At 39.7% G+C, this 22,570-nt stretch overlaps 1 protein-coding gene across 1 annotated transcript in view; it reads right to left on the reverse strand.

The window, feature by feature from the left end:
• Nucleotides 1-22,570, reverse strand: part of Otc (ornithine transcarbamylase) — a 76,116-nt gene that overhangs the window by 31,194 nt on the left and 22,352 nt on the right. Inside the window, exon 4 of the mRNA NM_013078.2 lies at nt 14,260-14,347. Within this exon, the coding sequence (NP_037210.1) occupies nt 14,260-14,347 (88 nt within the window). The remainder of the gene's footprint in view (nt 1-14,259; nt 14,348-22,570) is intronic.

Genomic DNA, 22,570 nt, shown 5'->3' on the forward strand with positions numbered 1-22,570 from the left:
ATGTGTACATTTTCTTTTGTGACTACATATTGAAAGCATCTGATTAAGTTTGCAATCAATATGGAAATGTTTGAGTTGGGCCTTCTTCACTTCTTACACATTTGACTGAATAAGCAATATGGGTCTTTTTGCTTTCTGTAGTCCTGGGTATAGAACCCAGGGCCTCATGCATGCTACAAGTGCACTACCTCTGAGCTATACAGTCAGCCTTTACATTCAAATTGTTAAAGAAATGCAAATTCTGAATGCATAGTAGAGTCACTAGGAGGGCTTCCAAAGCATCAGCAGCTGAATGTTTCATTCAGAAGGTCTCTTTTCTAACAAGCACCCAAGGGTTGCTTATGTTTTGCTATGGTAACCACATTTTGAGACTAAGTGACATAGAAGAATGCACTCTGAATTATCTGAATTATATTTAAAGGAATTGTAAATGTTTGATGCATTAATATGATTAATAGATTGAACTGTAAGCAAATGACAGTGTAAGGAATAGTGCTGTATTCACAAGTAGTTCCTTGAACATTCATGTACCATAAAAAGGAAGCATGTCAACCTTTATCAAAAGCACCACTCGGCCCTCCTTTAGCCATGGCATCCAATGATATGGCTATGATGTGGGCCAACTGGGAGAAGCAGTTCCCAGAGTGCTTTTTGCATTAGGAAGACTTGGGGGACAAAGATATTAAAGATGCTTTGCGTGATTTATGCATATTATTTTCTGCAGCATTGGTTCCTTCATGCTTAAAGTTTCTTGAAACAGAGAATTCACTCATTTTATGCTTTTAGGCTAACAGAGATCATTTTAAAATATGAACAAGCCAATGAAAACAATGACAAACTTGCAGCTAGAGCTGGAGGCTTTGTGCAGCTCATCATTTAAAGCCCCAGTTCTAAACGTCTTAAGAGCTTGATTATACTTGTTACAAAGGGAAGGCTGACAAGTTAAAAATACTTCCTGGCTCGGGAAAGATATGTCCTTTTGGTCTCTTTTCATTTCTATTGAATAGAAATGGAGTTCTGCTTTGTTTCCAGTATATCCCTGCAAGTTCTCAGATGCTCTCAGGCCTCTGCCAACAATTATAGCAAAACAACATTGGCACAATCTCTATTTCCTGTATTTAAAATGTCCTGCAAGCAAACAACGGTGTGCCGTAGGTATTTAATAGCTAATGTTGGGATTTTTCAACAGCTTAAAATATTTATCCATCCTATTTTGTGTGGATGATTAACATGTCAAACATCATGTGTTCTTTTTTGCACACTAAAAGGGAAGAATGGTTGAATTCTTTCAATGTGAAGATGCTATAGGACAACGAATGTTAACTCGGACTCTTTTCTTGATGGTGGTGCTCTCATTTGTAATAACTTCTTTACAGTGGTTATTGTCTAAGGGAGTTTTATTGTAATAATCAGAAAACAACTACGTCACCCAACGAAAGAAACATTTCTGCTTCTGGTGGTGGTTCATGCCTGTAACACCAGCACAAAATACACTCAGGCACGAAGTTGGCTGAAAGATCAAGGTCAACCTAGTTTGCACAGTGATTTCAAGGCGACCAAGCAATACAGACCGAAACAATTACAAATGGAACTGGGAGCAGGGCAGGCTAAGGATACAGCCCAGTGAAAGGCATTAAGAAAGTTACCATGAGGTGCTGAGAAGAAGGTATATTCTTTTCTTTTAGGCTCAAATGTTCTATAGATATCTGTTAAATCCATTTGGTTCATAACTTCTGTTAGTTTCACTGTGTCTCCATTTAGTTTCTGTTTCCATGATCTGTCCATTGATGAGAATGGAAGGTTGAAGTCTCTGACTATTATTGTGTGCGGTGCAATGTATGCTGTGAGCTTTAGTAAGGTTTCTTTTATGAATGTAGGTGCATTTGGAGCATAGATATTCAGGATTGAGAATTCATCTTGCTGGATTTTTTTCTTTGATGAATATGAAGTGTCCTTCCTTATCTTTTTTGATGACTTTTGGTTGAAAATAGATTTTATTTGATACTAGAATGGCTACTCCAGCTTGTTTCTTGAGACCATAGAGCTTTTTACAATAATAGCGAAATCTTGGTCCTGTTAAAGCAATGAGATGATTCTGGAATGTCTTATCTTAAAGACAGATGGAGTTTGTTTCAAACTGAGCCAACTGGAACACATAGCACATTTGCCAAGTAAGGGAAGATATGTGCATCCATACAGATAACAACTATGTGCATTAAAACTTTCAAATATTTTAAAATCCATGAATTTTATAAATATGTTAAAATCGAAGAATATTAAGATTTTCTGATGGTCAAGTGAAGTAAGACTTGAACAACAGGAAATGTGTTCTTCAATGTGACCAGGGCAAAGATGGTTATTATTAATATCAATATTATTAATATTAGTAGGACCAATTTCCAGTCAATTTGAAAGATAGCTCTTAATCTGTATAAGTTCTTGGTCAAAAAAGCCAGATGAAATTAGAAAATGGAAGAAGGCTGTTTAGTATATGTAGAGTGCCTTGGGGCTGGAAAAGATGTTCAGGGGTTAAAAACTCTTGCTATTTCAGAGAATCTGGGTTTGTTCCCCAGCACTCATAATGTGCCTAACAACCATTTATAATGGGATCAGATAACTTTATCTTATTTTCAGAACTACATACAAAGTACCCTATACATAAAATATATAAACAAATACGTCTGTAAACAAAAAAAAGTATCCTAATGATTGGTATATCCATGCAGAACTCTGACAATCTTGAAAGGGTGGAATGGAAAAAACTTGCCAAGGGCAGTTGATCTAACAGCACACAGTTTGTGTTGTTCTTTGATAGGTTTTACTTCCACACAAAACTGGAAACTGATTTGTGAATTAAACACCCTTAAAAACAAATCAAGCCAAATACTCAAGTCTCACACGAACCCTGGGAGGTCTGGCGCAGAGTCTGTGGGATTAAGTGAACAACTTTTTGTTGTTGTTTTTTAAACACAGGTCATGGTCTGAGACATATCTTAAGAGCCAATGTAGGTGTTGATGAGATAGACAATTACATGGCAGTTTTCATGCCTTCAAGAACTGGGTGAGGGATAACTGACATTGGTATATGAAAACCAGTCACAAGATGCCCTGAGCATACAACAAGGCATGTATAGATCAAAGACTACACAGGGTACAATTTATTGGGGATTTTTTGATGGTCAAGTGAAGAAGCAAGACTTGAGTAGCAGGGGATTTGTTTTTCACTGTGACCCCGACAAAGGTGGCTAGCCATCAGGCTGAAATGTACCTGATCATACACTGACACAATTTAACTTTAAGAACATCAGCCACATTCCAACACCTATGATGTCAGGATTTGTTGGAAAGGTTCATAATACTGTCCTCATGGGTCTTTTTTGTGTATTTATCAAGAGTCAGAAATGGTTTAGGGGACATTCACGATCGCCACAAATTATAATGTTCACAATGAGGTCAAGATAGATTTCCTACAAGGTTATAAAAGCCAAAGGCAACTGTAGGCTTATTCTAATAGGATCCTGCAATTCATTTCTCCCATTACTCCTATCCTACCCTCATCCTGACTGGTCCTTCTGGGCCCCATTCTGCTATCAGTGACACATAGTACTTGAATAGTTGACTAGGAAACAGTGGAAGGAAGTTTGGTTGTACATAATAACAACGGGGAGAATATTTTTGAGGTAAATATTTTCTTTCTTCCTTCCTTCCTTCCTTCCTTCCTTTCTTTCTTTCTTTCTTCCTTTCTTTCTTTCTTTCTTTCTTTCTTTCTTTCTTTCTTTCTTTCTTTCTTATGTTTTTCCAAAATAGTCCTAGGCCCTACAAGACACACAGGCACTCTTTCTTGTATAAATTTATCAATACTTTCTGAGTATGCTCCAGGAAAGAAAATATCTTAATCCCTCTAGCATCTCTAACCAGATCAAAATAACCTTGGCCTACTTGCACTGTATTAATAATAAAAATGGATAAAAGAACAGAAAGTATAACTTCAAAAAACGAAATGTAATCTTCTTGAATGGGTTGGTGTTGAAGACTTAGGAGTGGATTCAATTGCCATATTCATCTCATTATGAAATTACCTTCAATGACCAGCATGTTTTGGCTTAGATGTTAGATTCTGAGGTTGAGGATCCCAGAGAAACCCCTTTATGGTATAATGGTATTTAGAATGACCTCCTCATAAGGTTCTTTAGTAATTACAGAGTTGGAGTCTGTGAAACCTGTCTAGGGAACCACAGAAGTTGAGTCATGAGAGTGTCCTGAGATTGAATTCAACTATTACTCACTTCAATCAACATTACATGAATTCCTTTTGTACCCATGTCTGTTACAACATGAATTTATTTCCTTTAATGAAACTCATGAAACATTTTTGTCTCTATTTTACAACTCGGGAACCTGCTAATCAGAAATAATTGACCCAAACCACAAGGGCTACTATGTGGGAAAGCTGTAAATTGAACTCAAAACTGGCCCTGCTTCAAAGTCCTTGCTCCTTACCCTACACTGTGGTTCCTTTAAGAGAACATAGCATGATTCAGACTTAAAGAACCTCCTTTCTGTGACCATTCAACAACATCACAGTAGTCAATGCAATTTGTTAGTGTCTGGTTAAGCACATATTTCTTCTTAAGTGCAATGTTAAAAATGTTTTACAAAAGGGCTAAACATTTTACCTTTGTAATGTTAATGTCATTAACATAAATACTTTTATAATAACATTCCATCTTTTTGCAGCATTCTTTTCAATAAGATGATTGACTCCTCTCTTAATTGTTTCCCATGCTCAAATCCTTCCCCAAAGTTCACTGTTTGAAATGTCAGCATGGCATGGATAAGAAATTCTTCCATGATGCTGCAAGGATAAGTGTGTACACGATTGGAGTGGCTTGACTGGTGTTCCCTGAATACACACGGTCATTCAGTAACCCAAAATGTGACCTTGCTTGAAAGCAGAGTCTTTGCTCAGTGTGAGAGTGTGTCTCTAGTCCTGCAGAGACTTGGAATGCCAGGGTGAATTCATACCGAGGGGGAGCTGCCTCCTTCTTAGAAGAAAAGGAGAGGGAACATGGGGCAAGGAGCTGTGTGAAGGGGAATTAGCAGGAGGGGGTAAAGTGAATAAATAATGGGAAAAACAAAACAGAAAGAAAGTAGGATCTTTAGAGACTATATTGCTTAGGTAATATTACTAAAGTAGGAGAACTAAAGCCAAGGGCTGCTGCTCCTCTTGAGGGGATGAGATACATAGACACACAGAGAGACAAAAAAAAAAAAACAGGTGGAAATGGAAGCTAACTTTGAAGTGAGCAGCTACAAGTCAAGAAGTAGGAAGAACTGCTGGGAGACACCGGAAATGGGAGCAGGATGCTGGTGACATGTGGATCTGGATATTGTATCCTCTAGAATTGTGAGAGAGTAAAGAGCATCCCTGTCTGAGTGTATGGCAATTCCTTATGGTGGCTCCAGAAAACAAATACAGAGGGTTTCTGCTGCCCTTCTTCGTGTCTCAACAGCAGAGCACTCTAACAATCACCACCATGAGTAAATTACATCTGGAGTGAAACTAATTAGAGTTGAACACCGTCACACTATTTGGGTTTTATACAGAGCCCCTCATACATATGGCTTCCGAAGCCATATTACTAAGTACTGTATTAAAGTGAAAATGACTGTGAAGCCATTATGCACCTTTCAATCCTGCACTCAGCACATTAGGTCTGAGCAGCTGTCATTATGGAAGAAACACAAAGCCTAGAAGTGGAGAGATAATGCCCTCCACTGTTGCTCACTGTTGCTCAGTTCCACCTGACTTTAAAATTCCGAAGAGTCACTTGATGATTTGAGTCCGAGTGGGGTGTCACTGCCGGTATGACACCTAAAAGTACAATTTCAGAGGAAGGAAAAAATAGACTATCCAATTCTTAAGGCCAGTAGGACACTGGAGAATCTGAAAATACCTTCAAATCTGAAGCACATTTCAGAGGACGTACATGGGCGTGCTTTGTATTTTCTGATACATTAGGGGTTGGGAGAGATTTGCTAAGAAAGATTTTAAAGAAACAGAAACGTGCAGCAGAGCTGATCTTATTCAGTATTTCAATGGTCCATGCTTTATTAAGAAAACAACTAAAAGTTTAAGGCTGCCTTTGCAAGGTATAGGATAAATTCAAGTTCTCTGGCCAGGTTTTAAATTGGGTTTCACTTTGTCACTGAGAACCCACCCCTTTATCAGTAAACACTATAGAGAGAGCTTGTATATCCTCTAGGGCATTAGCCTGCTTTGAACAAAAATTAAAATACAGAGCATTTGTTTACAAGGATTACAAAGCTCTCAATGGCGCTACAGGTGTACAACCAAACTTCCTCTTATTGTTTCCTGACAGCATGGCTGAAAAGTTTGATGTTGCTGCTGATGCCAAGAAGAGCTTGCTGACAGAGGCCTGATATGGATGTTTCCTGAGAGGCTCTGCCAGAGCCTTACTGATACAGATAAGAATGTTTGCACCTAACCATCGGACTGAACATGGGGACCCCAATCGAGGACTTGTAGAAAGGACTGAAGGAGCTGAAGGGGTTTGCAACCCCATAAGAAGACCAACAGTATCAACCAACCAGACGCCCCCCCCCCCAGAGTTCCCAGGGACTAAACCACCAAAGAATACCCATGAAGGGACCCATGGTGCCAGCAGCATATGTAGCAGAGGATGGCCTTGTTAAGCACCAATGGGAGGAGAATCCCTTGGTCCTGGGAAGGCTTGATACCCCAGTGTAGGGGAATGCCAGGGCGGGGAGGTGGCAGGGGTTGGGGGGGTGAGTGGGGAGCACCCTCATAGAAGCAGGAGGTTGGGGATAGGATAGGGGTTTTTCGGAGGGAAACCAGGAAAGGAGATAGCGTTTGAAGTGTAAATAAATAAACTATCCAATAAAAAAGAAAGGCTTGGTTGTGTGGGAAAGAGCTAATGTCTTGAAATGGCTATCCTCTGGAGGCCTTGGGCTACTATCTGAAAATGGAGTCTAGGAGAATTTTCCTGAACTAAGTATACACGTGCCCCTCCTTCCTTCTAGGATGCTGGAATGTAGATTTGTGCTTGGCAAGGTGCTGAAGTGGCCAGTCCCCAATAAAAACCCTGGGATCTCTTTTTCTTGAGGAGTAATTAAGTATGCTTATGTTACAGCCTCCAATAGAAACCTTGTGACTGTTTTGCTGAATGATTTAAGTACATCCTGTGTGACTTCAACTAGTGAAAATTTAGAGAAGCTTAGGCCTAGTTTGGTCCACATTTTGTCCCTTATGTCTTTTCCCTTTGTAATCCACATCTCCCTTCCCCACCTCGCCTACAGTATTTAGAATGAAACTCAAGGGCCTGCACATAATAGGCAAATGCTTGGTCACCGAGTTGTACCCTCAACCCTCCTTTTGTAATCTTCACTTAGAGGTTTTAGCTGCCAGAAATCTTGGCCATGAAGCGTTCACCTCCTAAATAGTCACCAAACATGTATGTGACATTGAAAATTGTCAGCATACCAGCTTCCCCCAAATGCCACTGGGCGGCTTAGTCCCATTGTTTTCATTGACCCACCTTCAGACTAGACAGTATACAACTAAGGCTTCGTTAAGAGGGGATTTAGCCTCAATATCGTGTGTAATAATACAACATTATCTTGTATAATATAAACAGGTTTATATCATTATAAATCAAGAAGAAAAGAAGTAGAATATTTTTCATTGATTGCAAAATCTTCCTTGGGGCACTTTTCTATTGTGGACTAATCTTTAAGATCTCACTTGACCCTAAATATGATTTTTAATGTAGGAAACATGTGTAACAGGAGAGCTAAATGTGAAAACCATTCAGAAGAACAAAAAGGCAATCTGCAAAAAAATCGAATAAAGGTGTTTAGAAAGCACATATCCGAGTATGGGGGTCAAAATGCCAACTATTTAGGGAACTTTTACAACTCAATAATGAAACAAATTCTAATTTTCAAAATGGACACTTGAGTGAACATTTCTGCAAAGAAGCTATATGCTAGTCAACACGTATGTCCCACAAGCATGTCCAACAGTGATCCTAAGGGAAATGCAAATCAAAACTACCCTGCGCTATAATGTCACACCTGTTAGAATGGATGGCATCAAAAAGACAAAAGATAAGTGGAAGCGAAGGTGGGAACTGCCAAAAAGTCTTGTGTACTGGGTGGGAATGTAAATAGGTGTAGGAATTAGGGCGAGGAAGAAGGCATGCTCTTAGAATATTAAAAATGGTGCTTATCATAGCCTGTGATGCTGACAATTCTGGCTACTTATTGAAAATAACTGAAATTAGGACTGAAAAGACATTTGTATTTTCATGGCAGCATTAGCCATAAGAATTGAGACAGGGAAGCCACCACCAGAGCAACACATGAGTGGACAATGAAAATGTGGTAGATGAACGCAATGAAGTATCAGTCAGCCTTCAGCGCGAGATCCCGCCATTTGCAGAAGCATACCTACGCCTGGAAGACATTATGCCCAATGAGTGAGGCCAGCCACAGAAGACCACATGGTGCAATTCCCACTCAGAGGATGCATTTGGAAGAGGCAAACTCACAGCAGCACCGAGTAGAAAGGTGCTTTTTAGGGAGTTGAGGAAATAATGGCGTGGAAGAAAATCAGAGTTGCTGGTGCATAGGCCTAGACAGCCTGAGGATGTGCCAAACGGATGAATACATTTCAGGGACGTGCCATAGGATGTCTCTTGTAATGTTTAGATAGTTATTGTTCAGTTTTCCCATTCCCTCATTGATTCTTCTTTTGTTTTGATTTTCTGAAGCAGTCTTTCTAGGTAGCCCAGACAGTCCTCAAACATCCAAGTGCTGAGACTATAGTCACATGGTGTACATGGCTTTATTTAATTTTCCTCCCCTTAGTAAGATTGAAGATACACATATTTATATACACATCATTTGTACATATGCATTTTTTAGACTTAAAAATATATCTATCTGCTAACTTGAGGACATTTCAGGTTTCCCTACTGCTGCTGTCACAGGCATTTTTCTCCATTAGCTCATTCTTTATGTGATGCTCTTCCTATCGTTCTTTCTATCTGGCTCTGTCTTAATCGAGCTCTCAGCTTGACTGTCACATGCAGACTTGACCAGCCAGGTAAGGTAGCAACGGCACCAATGGCAGGTCACCCTGCCTTCTCTTCGTCCTAGCATATCTTCCAATCGACTCTTAGTTATTTAACAAAGTAATAGCATATATTCCCACCCCATAAAAGATCTTGTTCGACATAATCAACATTTGATTCTCAATGCTAAAAAAATGATTGCTTTAAAAAAGAAACTGGCATGTAGCAACCGTTTTGAAAAAATTAAATCATTTAAAAGAATGAGTGATATTCTGGAAACTGCGTTTAACAGATACAAGAGAAAGGCCAGTTTTTTGTTTTTTTTTAACTTGAGTATTTCTTATATACATTTCGAGTGTTATTCCCTTTCCCGGTTTCCGGGCAAACATCCCCCTCCCCCCTCCCCTTCTTTATGGGTGTTCCCCTCCCAACCCTCCCCCCATTGCCGCCCTCCCCCCAACAATCTAGTTCACTGGGGGTTAGAACAAATGAAACTCAAGACGAATGATCAAAATGCGAATGCTTCACTCCTTCTTTAAAAGGGGAACAAGAATACCCTTGGCAGGGAAGAGAGAGGCAAAGATTAAAACAGACACAGAAGGAACACCCATTCAGAGCCTGCCCCACATGTGGCCCATACATATACAGCCATCCAATTAGACAAGATGGATGAAGGAAAGAAGTGCAGGCAGACAGTAACCGCATGTAGATCTCTCCTCAGAGACACAGCCAGAATACAGCAAACACAGAGGCGAATGCCAGCAGCAAACCACTGAACTGAGAATAGGACCCCCGTTGAAGGAACCAGAGAAAGAACTGGAAGAGCTTGAAGGGGCTCGAGACCCCATATGAACGGCCAGTTTTGCTTTCAGTGGCTACACCTCGAATCCCCTCCCTGGTTTCATCTTCCAGCAACACACAGGCACTTTTTATTGTCCCAGGCCCCCAAAGCAGCCAGACAGGTAGATTGGAAAACCAGTTGCCATCAATCAGTGTCAGCCGTGCACTGTTCTCTTGACTAGAAAGGGCGAGTACTGTCATTCAAACACCACACAATGCCATTGCATCTTCCAAAGTTAACTTCCACAAAAGGCAAAGGATCCAATTGCTAAGGTTTGCTCAGTGCACATTGCAGAGTTGATGCCATTAAGATTCACTTCCCTCCTCCACCCTTCCAATTGCTTCACTGGAAGGCAGTGGATTTCTTTTGTCTTTTTCAATTTTAGTTTATTGAATTTCTGAATCTCAGAATACCTTGTTTGTCAGATAGTTTGGCAGATTAAGCAGTCATGAGATACACAGAAGAAAGTCACATTTCTACAATAACTGCTACTCTTTTCTGGCAGCCCCATCTCCCAGCCCTGCTTCTTATATTTGGAATACATGTATTCTCTTTTTACTCTAATTGCATCTGCCCTTGAGATACGGCCTTCCACAATTCTCTCACAGGGAGCCTGTGGAGTTTCTTTTTTAAACCACTGAGTGAATGCATACTTCTCCAGCTCTCAATGTCACCCAAGGTTCTTATGTTCACTGGCATGTAAATATGTGTACTTGGATCGACTTTTAATGCAATTTGCCTAATAGCTAACCTATTCATTTCCCAAGAGCAGAAATACATGCACACACACACACACACACACACACACACACACACACACACACAGGGAGAGGGAAACAGAGAGACAGAGAGACAGAGAGACAGAGAGACAGAGAGACAGAGACAGAGAGACAGAGACAGAGAGAGACATCTGCTCAGACTCACAGTCTCGCATGCACACACACAATCTGGAATAATTTAACCACCATTACATTTCACCTTTTACAATCAGCAGTTGTCATGACATTATGTGACTCTCTTATTATCCCTCTCTTTATTTACACAGTTTTATTAGTCCAATTCACAGCACAACAGCCTAGATTCCCCACACCTCTTCATAACACCCACTCTCTCTCCTGTGTATGTGATAAATGCATATTTTCCTGTGTGTGTGTGTGTGTGTGTGTGTGTTGTTGTTGTTGTGTGTGTGTATACGCCTATGGGTTACTGTCTGTCCCCTCATTATCCAGAGGCAGTCCTTCCTTTATCTCTCCTCCTCTTCTGGGACAAATACTCCTGTTCCTTCTCTCTTGTTCCCTTCCCCTTTTCCCTCAACTTATATCTCCTGTCTTTGTCTCTTATTCTCTGCCCTCTGGGACAAATAAGTCTCCTGTGTACTGAGAATTTGGTCTTGGGGTGTCTTATGATGAAACCAGTTATTTTAATATGTGCAGATGTTTACTTTGGACCACACTTCTGGTTAGGGATAATTACTTTATATGTATTATACATTATATACATGTTGGTGAATTTTAGGGTTGGTGGGAAGTCTCCATGGGAAAAGGCACTTGGCTGCCAAGTCTGATGACCTGATTTTAATCTTAAGAATCTACAGTATGGAATGAGAAAACCAACTCCCACAGGTTGTTCTCTGATCTCCACATGCTGTTCTCTCTCTCTCCCTCTCTCTCTCTCTCTCTCTCTCTCTCTCTCTCTCTCTCTCTCTCTCTCTCTCTCTCTCTCCCCACACACACACACAAATAAAAGGAAGAGATAACATCATCTCCATCCCCCAAAAGTGAACCTTAAGCATTGGAAGTCCTTCATTTAATACAGGAAACAATGTTGTAAAACTTTTAGTTAACAAAGCAAAGCAACGATCTAAACTAAGGCTGGTTCTTGAAATAACATCTGGGAACTTACTTTGGGGGAGTTTCCACTATCGCCAGGAACTGAGAACACTGTGCCTAAAATGTTCTTATAAACACTATGACTTGAAGTAAACACATGCTTTCTGTTGGGGGGATGGGGCAGGAATTTGATTACATGCCAGGTAGGGTGTGCTAATATGACAAGTCTTCAGCAAAAAGTGAGAGGTGAGTCTACTATGGGCCTCTTTTTGTTACTATTTCAAATATTGTGTCACGTGGCCTTGCTCAAGGAATTAAGTATATCCTGTATGGTTCCACAAGAACAGGTTTGGAAGCTTACACCTGATTTCTCCTGAACTCTACTGCATGTATCAGTTTCATTGCTGATAGTATTTGGTATTTCATTGTTAAAAATCAATCATAATCACAGGTATGTCTGTGTTGAGTCCTGTGAGGGTTAATATAGCAAGTCAGCAAAGACCAAACCTCAGGAGTGTCTTGGTGAACTCCAACAAGCCAGGAGTTTTTCCATGGATTGAAGCAGCATCCATGGGTCATTAAGCAGCCAGGTGTCATTAGTTCTGTGTGCCATGGCTTCTTTGTCTAAAAAACTGGGCCAATAACATTTATTTCACAGAAGTTCACCACAAGAGGTCTGTGACATATTGAAGACATATTGTTGAAGAAGTAACTATTAGTTCTATTTAACCTTTTAGGTTGGGTTTAGTGATCAGACAGAATTATATGGATCCAATTTTATCCTTATTCTACCATACACAGTAATAGAAGTGATCGTAAGAACTCAAAAGGTCACAGTTCTGTTGAAGCTTGTGAATAGATTGCTTTGCTCAGGATATATGTAGAGTTTCTCTAATGCCTCATGGGCTGTGGGGACTGCTTGGAGAGGAGGCAAAGAAAAACACATGTTGATATTCATTCCCAGCTCACAATTATGGTTAGTTGTTTGGCTCTTGCTTTGAGCACCCTTAAGTGTCCATTTATTCCTGGGCCCTAGTCTTGTTCTAGCTGCCAGTCTGCACTGCTTTAGCTTTGCTTGGACGCTCACTCAGCTGGCTACTGTGGCAACCATTACTTCATACAAGATTTATTCACTGCTGCTTGCCTGGTGCTTTCTGGAGCCCCTCCATGAAAACTGTTCTCCTAAGCGTAGCTTTGTCTTTTTCCTTTCATTTGCTCTGGTTGTTTGCTTATGAATTAAGTCTGTATTACGTTTGTGGAATCAGAATTACTAGGCAAATATAATCTCAGTTAGTAGCATCATACTTGAAAATATGTTCTAATATGTGTTCAGTTAGTCCCCATGTCCCTACTGTCCATGTTTTAGTACTCTCATTGCTTTATATAAAATAACGTAACATCTTCAAACATAAAAGGCTTGAAGATGAGTTGTTGAAATCTCTTGAGCAAGTCAACCAAGGCAAATTTCTCTAGCATACATAGAAAAAAAAAGCAGACATTATCTGGAAAGAGTTACTTTGCATCATAAGTTGTTTAGGGGGAAAGTTAGGCTTCTCTACTGTTATAAAACACTTAACAAAGACATTTTCTTTGGATGTATGAGCTAAAGGAGAAACAGTCATAAGATTATTACACAGGAAGTCAGAAAATCAGAAGAGCTGTGTTTTAAAGTGTCAACATTATATAGGAGCTAGAGTCCTTTTGCCCCAGCTTTCCTCTAGCTGAGTGTGGCCTACTAGTATTGAGGTATTTAATGCTTACTTCTGGTCTCAGAGGGCACCAGGCATTGTATTGTGAACAGAAATACAAACAAAGTCATCCATACACATAAAATAAAAAATAAATTGCTAAGAAATAAGAACTTAAACATTGTCCTTGTTAATTTTGTTTTAATCAACTTGATAGAAGCTAGAGACTAATGGGAAGCAGAACCTCAGTAGAGAAAATGCTTCCATCAGCTTGGGTGTAGGGGAATTTTCTTGATTGTCAATCAATAGAAGAGGGCTCCACGCAGTGTGAGTGATGCTACTCCTGGGCGGGTGCTCCTGGATGGTTTAAGAAAGCAGCTTGAGCAAGCCATTAAACAGCATTCTTCTATGGCCTCTACCTCACTTCCTGCATCCTAGTTTGTCTTCAGTTCCTGCCCTGTTTATTTTTTTTTCATTTGGTTAGGAAAAGGTTTATTTCATCTTAAAATGCATTTGCATGGACTTTAAGATGAAATAACCCTTTTCTGCCCAAATTGCTTTACCTTGGTCTTTATTATAGCAATGGGGGCAAACTAAGGGACTCATAGAAAGGGGCTACAGAATGAGAGGCATTTTGAACAATACATAGTCTGGTAAAGGGGAGAAGGTGCAAAAGACACTGAGAGGGGAAAGCATTATTTAAGGAGAAGCATCATCTTCATTTTTAAACTAACACATCAGAGTTTGAAATAAACTTTGGAAAGAAGAAAAGTTTTACAAACCGAGCTGTGTCTGTGAGACTTTCATTCACGCCCAAGTGAATGTCTTGTGTGGTAAGAAAAGAAGGATGTCCTCCCAGAAGAGCGAAGCCTAAAAGTAAGAAAAAGACAGTAAATTTTTGAAGGAAAGTAAAAGAACTAAGAGGCAAAACAAAATTCTGAGGCACTGGCACTAGCACCATCTATCTCAATCAAAAAATCTTCACCTCAAATCTCTTCAACCTCTCTGATAGGAAATTCCCAAGCATAACAAAATGATAAATTGGTGGATGAATATGGAATTTTGTGCCAAAATGTACTTAACTTATTTTGAGTTCATGCTTATATCTCTCTTCTATTTTTTCAAGAGGTAGCAATAATGGGGCATTGCTGTCTTTGGGGAACTATGCCTACTTTTAAATTCTTCAAATTACAAAAATATCTCCTTCTAGGAGTACAAAGAAATAAGCTGAAGCTATATGGGATACCCTGGACTATAGTGGGGTATTAATCAATAATAAAAAAAATAAACCTTCAGAACACTATGCTAAATGAAAGAGTAAACATTTAGCGTTGGAAAATGTCTAGGAGTAAGTATTGAGAATAGAAGGATTACACATAGCTGTTGCCACAGCATGGGACGATAGAATATTTTACATTTTCATAGAGCTTCCAGGTTACACAGACATGCACATTTGTCAACATTGAAGGGCATATTTAATATCTTCATTTTCTACACATAAATAATACTTTAAGTTTTTAAAGTATCCAAAAAAAAAAAAATAAAGCGAGTGCTGAGATGGTGCTTTAAAGTCACTGAGAGATAACGTGTTACTGGCCCTCTTAGTCTTCTACTAAAGAAAAAGCTAAGCACCAACTAGGTCATTACCTCCCTGCATTCCCACTGTCTTTGCACATCTAGTGTATTACAGATGCCTGCGTACAGGAGCCTGGCTCCTACCCTCTTCTCAAAACACATTCCACTGCTTGGGTGAAGAGGACTAGACCCACAGGAGTCTGCCTCAAGCCACAGCAAACTCTGAGGACAACCAGCAGAGCCTTTTGCTATAGGATCTGAGGGAAATGTGCGAGAGATGGTGGCAGCTGGCCAGAACTTTACTGTGCCATCTGAGATAGAGTCCGTGTGCAGAAGTGCTCCAATATAGAAATGAGAGGCCAAGAAGCTTAATTTCAAGGTTAATACTTGTCTGAAGTATTTTGCAAATATACTTTGCCCTTTATGCCATAATGTGTCAAATTTATGTCCTGGAAAACACATAACTGTTATAACTTGTTAGTCCCATCTATTGGGGGGATTTATTTTGTGAGAAGGAAATCATTAACCACCCATTGAATTGGGCGAGGAATTCTAGACTTACAAATGGAAGTTTGGCTAAAAATGGAAGTTTGACTCAAAGTTTCATGACACTGTTCACTGTTGTATTAACACAATTTGAATAATAATGTTTCAATATGGAATATTTCCTGGCTGGATGAGTTTTTTTTTTAATCAATTTGACACAAGCCAGGGTCATCTGTGAACAAGAAACTTCAATTGAGAAAATGCCTCCATAAGATTGGGTTTTAGGCAGGCCTGTAGGGCATTTTTTATTAGTGATTGGTGCAAAAGGACCCAGCCCATTACGGGTAGTGTCATTCCCGGGGTAGTGATCCTAAGTTCTATAAGAAAGCAGGCTGGGCAAGCCAGAAGGAGGAAGTCAGTAAGCAGGTCCACTTCATGCCTCTGCATCAACTTCTGTTTCTAGATTCCTGCCTTGCATGCCTGCCCTGAATTCATTTCACGATGAATTTTGACCTGGCAGTTCTAATTATTATGAAATAAGCCATTTCTTCCCCAAGAAGTTATTTTTACAACACAGTTTACACAGTTATTTTTACAACAATAAAAACCCAAACCAGGACAAAGTGTTATTAAATATTAAGGAATCATTTTGTTAATGATTGCAGCTGAGGAAAATAGGCTTTAACAATATTAAGGAATATTTTGGGGATAAAATGTCATAGTTTTAATTTCACTAAAAACACTTCATCAGTGAGAGGAAGTAGATAAACTAAGGCAAACAATATGCTAACAATTGTTAAGATTGATATAAGCAGTATTTTGTGTTTTTATGCTAATCTTTCTACATTTGTATTTACTTGAGAACGTCTATTATAAAAACAAAAGCATTAAAAGCTACAATAACCATCCTTTATGTTGCTATGTCTGTCATTGTACGAGAAGTCAGTGTGCCCTGAATTTTAAAATACAAATCAAGAGCACTTGCTGCCACTTTGTACACCTATCTCCATTGATTTTCCCCTGAGAAATAGTCCAGTAGATGCTATTGAAAGAATTTTATAAAATATAACTCTTTGCGTTCCTGTAACATATTCTAGTGGTGAAAGACTGACTATAAAGGGAGTAAGTAAGCAGAATATATTATAGATTATATACTGATAAGGATTATAAAGTCTGAGTAAGAAAGGATGACAGGGAATGTAAGAGTGCAATTGCCATTTTAAGTGCCAAGGTCACTGAAGCCACACTGAGTGAGGGACATTTGCATGAAGGTTGAGGAATTCGTGAGTGTGAACCCGAGAAACATAAGATGGGGGAAGACCTGTCTTGCGCAGTGGTCACAAATGGCTGATATAAGAGATAGCAAGAAAGTGGGCTGAAAAATAAAGGGTGTGTGACAAGTAGAAGATGGGAAGAAAAGGCAAAAACTGATTTTTGCCTGAGGAAAATGGAAATCTATGGAAGGTTGGAACAGATGAATGGCACAACTAGGATTTGGTTTTAGTGGGATATATAAATAAATGGTCAACATCAAGGAGAACAGTTAGGAGAGACATTTGTAAAATTTGGATGAAAATTCAGAACTCAGACTAGAATGACTGCAGCTGAAGTAGTAAGAAAGCGGTTGTATGACTGATATATAAGTATTTTGAAAGTAGCCCCAGTATTCAACTGTTGGCCCTATTTCCTACCTCAATGAGAATATTACAGCTATCAGAAACCTTCCAGTTGCCAACATTTGTATCCATGTATTCTGCTTCACTTATTTATCACTAAGCATAGATGAACTTCTCACCTCTTGTGTTTCCCTCTCTTCCTACTGTCTTATTGACATGTCCAATTCACCCGCATTCTTTAGAATCTTTACCAGAAATGCTTAACAATCTCTGCGTCATCTTTGTCTCATGCTTCCATTCACATATTTGAGGTCAACCCTTTTGAGCATTCATGAACATTATCGATTCTTTATCTCTTAGGCCTTAACCTCCAAGAACCATATTCAATAGTTAATGAAAACACTTTTCCTTGGCACCACATTCACATTCAAGAATAACTTAATTCTTTGCTCCTCTCCAATCAGCCCCCTTTTTCTCGTCTTCTCCTTTCCATCAAACTCAGCTCTATAAAACTTTGCTAGTCACCATGGAAACAAAACTCCTCTCATCAACATTACCATGACCATTCTTTCATCATTTTACCCTTCTTTTTTCTCAGTCTCTTCAAAAAAGCTATGCACCAGTCTCTTCTGGATAAAAATTCATTCTAAAAGCCCCAGGATATCACACCTTCTTGGTTTCATATTCACACTGGTAATTTTCCTTGTTGGTCTTGTTACTTGAAAGTGAATGTAGTACCTTATTGAAACACCCTTGATTTCTGGTTTCTCCTATTTTCCATGACTTGTAAATATTGGAGCATCCCAGGCTCAATTCTTGGTCCTCTTCTCTCAATCTACAGTCACTATATCAAGTTCCATGTCTCCGAATGCTATCTCTATAATGATGACCCTTAAACATATGTATTCTCGGTCTTATATGGAAACTCCAGGCTTACACTGAAGTTCTTTTACGTATCTTTCCTTGTACGTCTAACAGAGATCGCAATCTCAATCCCAGCAGTAATGAAGGGCTGTTCGTTCCCTTTCAGCACATTCCACCTGCAGCTTTCATCATTGCTCAGGCAGAGAGACATCTTGAAGTCACTCTTAGCCTCTATATTTTGGCAAGCAAATTTAATCTCTTTGGATCTCCTTTCAAAGTGTATTAAAAACCTGTCCCTTGTTGTGGTTTGCGCTGAAGTTATCTGTATTTTAATGCTAATTCCACTGCCCCAAGGACAGCTGCCTAGTCTCTACTCAGAACTCAGGTGACTTCAGCAGAACCTTCTCCCCATTGAATTTGTAAAGTACAGGTGAGGGGCAGGTACAGGATAGAAGGAGGCCTGTCATTGGAGGAGAAGGAAGGATGGGCGGGAGAGAAGTTTGAAGGAAGAGGAGGAGACTAGAGGAAAAAGGAGAGACAGAAAGAGGAGAGAGTGAGAAGCCATGGCAGGTGACCTTAAGATTCTGCTCTGTGTATTTACAGGTTGTTATCAATGTTCCTAAGGGATGGATGGTACCGGGCTTTGTATGTTTAAGTGGGCAATTATATCTTATCAATTGGGTCAAAGATTATTGTGTTGTGTGGTCTTTTATGTGAGGGTTTGAGTGTAGGAAAGTGTGTGGCAGCAAGAGACACTGGGCCGCGAGGAGTGGGGATGTGTTTCCACTAAGATATCTAGCAGATACCTTGGGACACTACGGTGCCAGAGCTAGTGGGGTAAAAGACAACTTTACTTTTTTATTTTTATATTTTTACAACAACAGTCCCTCCTAGGTTTCTCATTATTAATACACTGATTCTAGACTTCCCTGCCCCGTCTCCATGTCTTACCACTGATGCACTTCACTGTATTTGTCTTGTTTTCATACCCCTTACACACACAGTCTATTTTCAGTAGAGTGGTAACTTATAAAAGGCAACTTAGACTGGGGTCCTCCTTTCCCCAGTAATCTCAGGTGAATTTTCTATTTCATCCAGGGTAAAAGCACCAATACTATTAATGGTGCAAACCTTTCTGCTTCATCATGAGACCTATTAATTCTTTGTGCTGAAAGTATCTATATTTATTCAACATATTCTATTGTTTGCATATTTATTATGTCTTTTATTTGTTGTCTCTCTACCTACTAGAAAGTAAGTTGCATGAGGACAGGGTGTTTCCCATGCTTTGTTTACTGTTAATCGACTCACAAACATTTAATATAAAGATGTCAAATGCTAAGTGTATCAGGAATGTTTGTTGAATGCATTGATGGATAAAGGAAGGGCATTGACTCTGGAGATAGGGCCCATTCTGAAACTGAGAGCTCTTGCTCTTTTCATCTCCATCAAACATCTCCATGGTGTTGACGGAAGGAACAGAAATTTCAAATCTGTTAAGTCAACTACTTCTGTGAAGTCGGTGATGGCCGTAAATGATGATCGTTTCTGAGCTCTACATTTGCATATAAACATGCGAAGTTAACCTAAACAGAGTTGAATACTGAATACTCATCAAGAAAATCTTTACTGTGCACCTCAACCATATGCCAGGCCAAATGGTAAGCACTACTGAGGGTTGAGACTGTGAAGGAAGAGGGTAAAGGAAGTCGAAGGACTCTGAAAAGAGAGCTCATTTGGTAAACTGCTTGCTTATGTGAGCATGAAGACCTTAATATCAGGCCTAGAACCCATGTAAAATACAACTGGACATGGTGGCATGTGTTTATCATCCCAGTGCTGGGCAGGTTAGACATGTAGATCCTCAAGGCTTAATGGCCAATCAGCCTAGCCTATCTTGCAAAGTCCAGTCCAGTGAGATGATTGGCCTCATAAGAAGAAACAAATAAAAAGGTGGATAGTGAGTGAGGAACAATACCATAGGTTGTACTGTGCCTTGCGCATGTATATACATTCATGTACTCATTCACACACAAACATCCAAGCACATGGGAAATATACACATATACATACAAAGGAAAGTTCAAGACTGCTTGTCATGTCTGACTCACACTGTAGCCTATCAGGTAGAAGTCATTCTGTTGCAGCAACTTGGAACTAATTTGATATCTTTACACTTTCTTTTTTGTGTTATAATGTAGACTTCATATCTGGTATGAACATGAGTGACAGAAGTCGGAAGAGCAGGTCACAGAAAGCATTTTAAGAAGGTTTTAGCTCATGAGAAAGGCCAAAGGTGTAGGGCCTGTCTTAATGTTTCTATTGCTGTGATAAAACCAATGACCATAAACAACTTGGGGAAAGAAGAGTTTGTTTCATCTTGGACCTGTCACATCATTTTCCATTGCTGAGGGAAGTCAGGGAAAATACTCAAACAGGGCACATGCAGACACCAGAGGAGGAGTGCTGCTTACTGGCTTGCTCCTCATGGCTTACTCAGTCTGCTTTCTTATAGCACCCTGGACCACCAACCAGCCCAGGGATGGCACCAATCCCACTGGGTTGAGCCCTCTCACATCAATCACTAATCAAGAAAATGCCCTACAGCATAGCCTACAGGAAAATATTATGGGAGCATTTTCTCAATTAAGAATCCCTTCATTCCAAATGACTCTGTGTCAAACTTGATGTAAAATGGGTTGGATAGCAATCCCGAAACTCGGACCCCTATCCAAAGGCATAAGTCAACTAATTTATCAGGCCTGGGTCATGACAATTCAAAGGGGGTTAAAGGATTTGAGAACCACATGAGCAGCTATGACAGAGGAGAGGACAGATGGATGGCTCACCACTCTTCCTTCAGACTAATCTTTCTACTTCTTACATTTGCTCCAGCTTCCATAGCAGCTATTTTTGTTCGATGTTTTTTCTCCTGTTAATTTCTCACTTTTGGTTTGAGAAAATGCAGTAGATCTTGGGTTGCTCCTTGTTTTCTTTGTATATTCACATGGGCTTGGGAACACGGGATGTAAGTAAGAATTCATTCAGTATTATAAATAGGAGGGATCTGATGTCTCTTGCCAGTAGAACTGAGGCCATCATTAACCTCTCTATGGTTTGCCATCATAGCTTCCGAATAGCATCCCGTTTTCTGTATTTGTGTCTATGTAAAATTGATGAATTTGAACAGCTGCTGCAGTACCTTCAATTTCACCTTGAAAGTGACATGGCCACGTTGAATAATGGGAAGAACCATTGCTTGGAATTCCCCGTGCATTTTTCTATCAGCTACTGCATTTACTGTGATTATAAAAAAAGGATCATTCTATCAGCCCAATTAATTTACAAGAAAAGAATCCAATTGCCAGTAGATACACAGGAGAATTGCCTAGTTTGCCAGGGAGGCAGATACTGAGGGATGTGGAATGAATGATCGAAAACTACACACAGAGACAGAGACATTATCGTACCAATGTAATGCAGAGCAAAGAAGCAGACACAAAAGAGCACATGCTGAATGGTTCTTTCAATATAAAGGTTGAAATCAGGCAGCACTCATCTGTAGTAGTAGAAACCTAGATAATGGTTACCCTTGGATGTACAGCGGCTTGAAGAAAAAGCAGGTTTGATGCAAAGGGCTTCTGAGTACCATTAATGTTCTGCTTTTGGGGTATTTGTAACATTACTGTATTTATTATAAGAATCCACTGAACTATCATATACTTATTGCCATGCACATTTCTCTGTAAGTTTGTTAGACTTTAAAATACATGTTTCAAAAGTTATTAATGGGAGTGGATAACGTTCCTGGATCCCTGGATCTCAGGCTTAAGATGGAATCCTCAAGTACTAAATGAAGAATCGGCCCATCCCAGGGAATGGTACAATTCTGTCCTAGTAATAGACGATTAGGTACAATGTATTTTTGTTCTAAATGCCAAGAACATATGTTGTATCTGTTGAGAAAGTCCTATGCACATAGGAAAGTGGGAGTGCAATGCTGTGAAAAGATGCATGAGCAGGATCCCCATGCCTATGCCCCAGTGATGCACATTTAAACAGCAGAACAGTTTTGTCGTGCCTTCCACTGGGCCTTGTCATTTTTGTAAACATGTAAGGCAGCCTCTCCCTCTCATTGGTCTGTTACTGAGTCTGGTTGGCAGCATTCCATGTCCAATTAGATCCTTAGGGATTTACTGAAGATAATGTCCACTACTGTATGAAGCATAAATTTTAAAGGCCAAATAGTCCCGCCCCTGTGCATTTGTTGATAGAGTTTGCAATTTGTTTTACAGTGCTTCTTTACAGACAACTGTCATCTAACAAAATGCTTAGTACCATTTGGGGCACCAGTTTCACTAGAATAAACTGGGACTATCTCATGCTTCAACTGAACTAGCTATTTTTAAAACTGCACTTAATGATAGCATCCATTCACATGTCTACCATATGCTAGCTCTTTATACGTGGGTCATTTCCAAAACCTTGTTCAAAATGCTTACCTCTCTCTTCCTTCCACAGCATTGTAGTGAGGATGGAGTAAGATGAACCA

This window comes from Rattus norvegicus, chromosome X, assembly GCF_036323735.1.
Source record: "Rattus norvegicus strain BN/NHsdMcwi chromosome X, GRCr8, whole genome shotgun sequence".
NCBI lineage: Eukaryota > Metazoa > Chordata > Mammalia > Rodentia > Muridae > Rattus > Rattus norvegicus.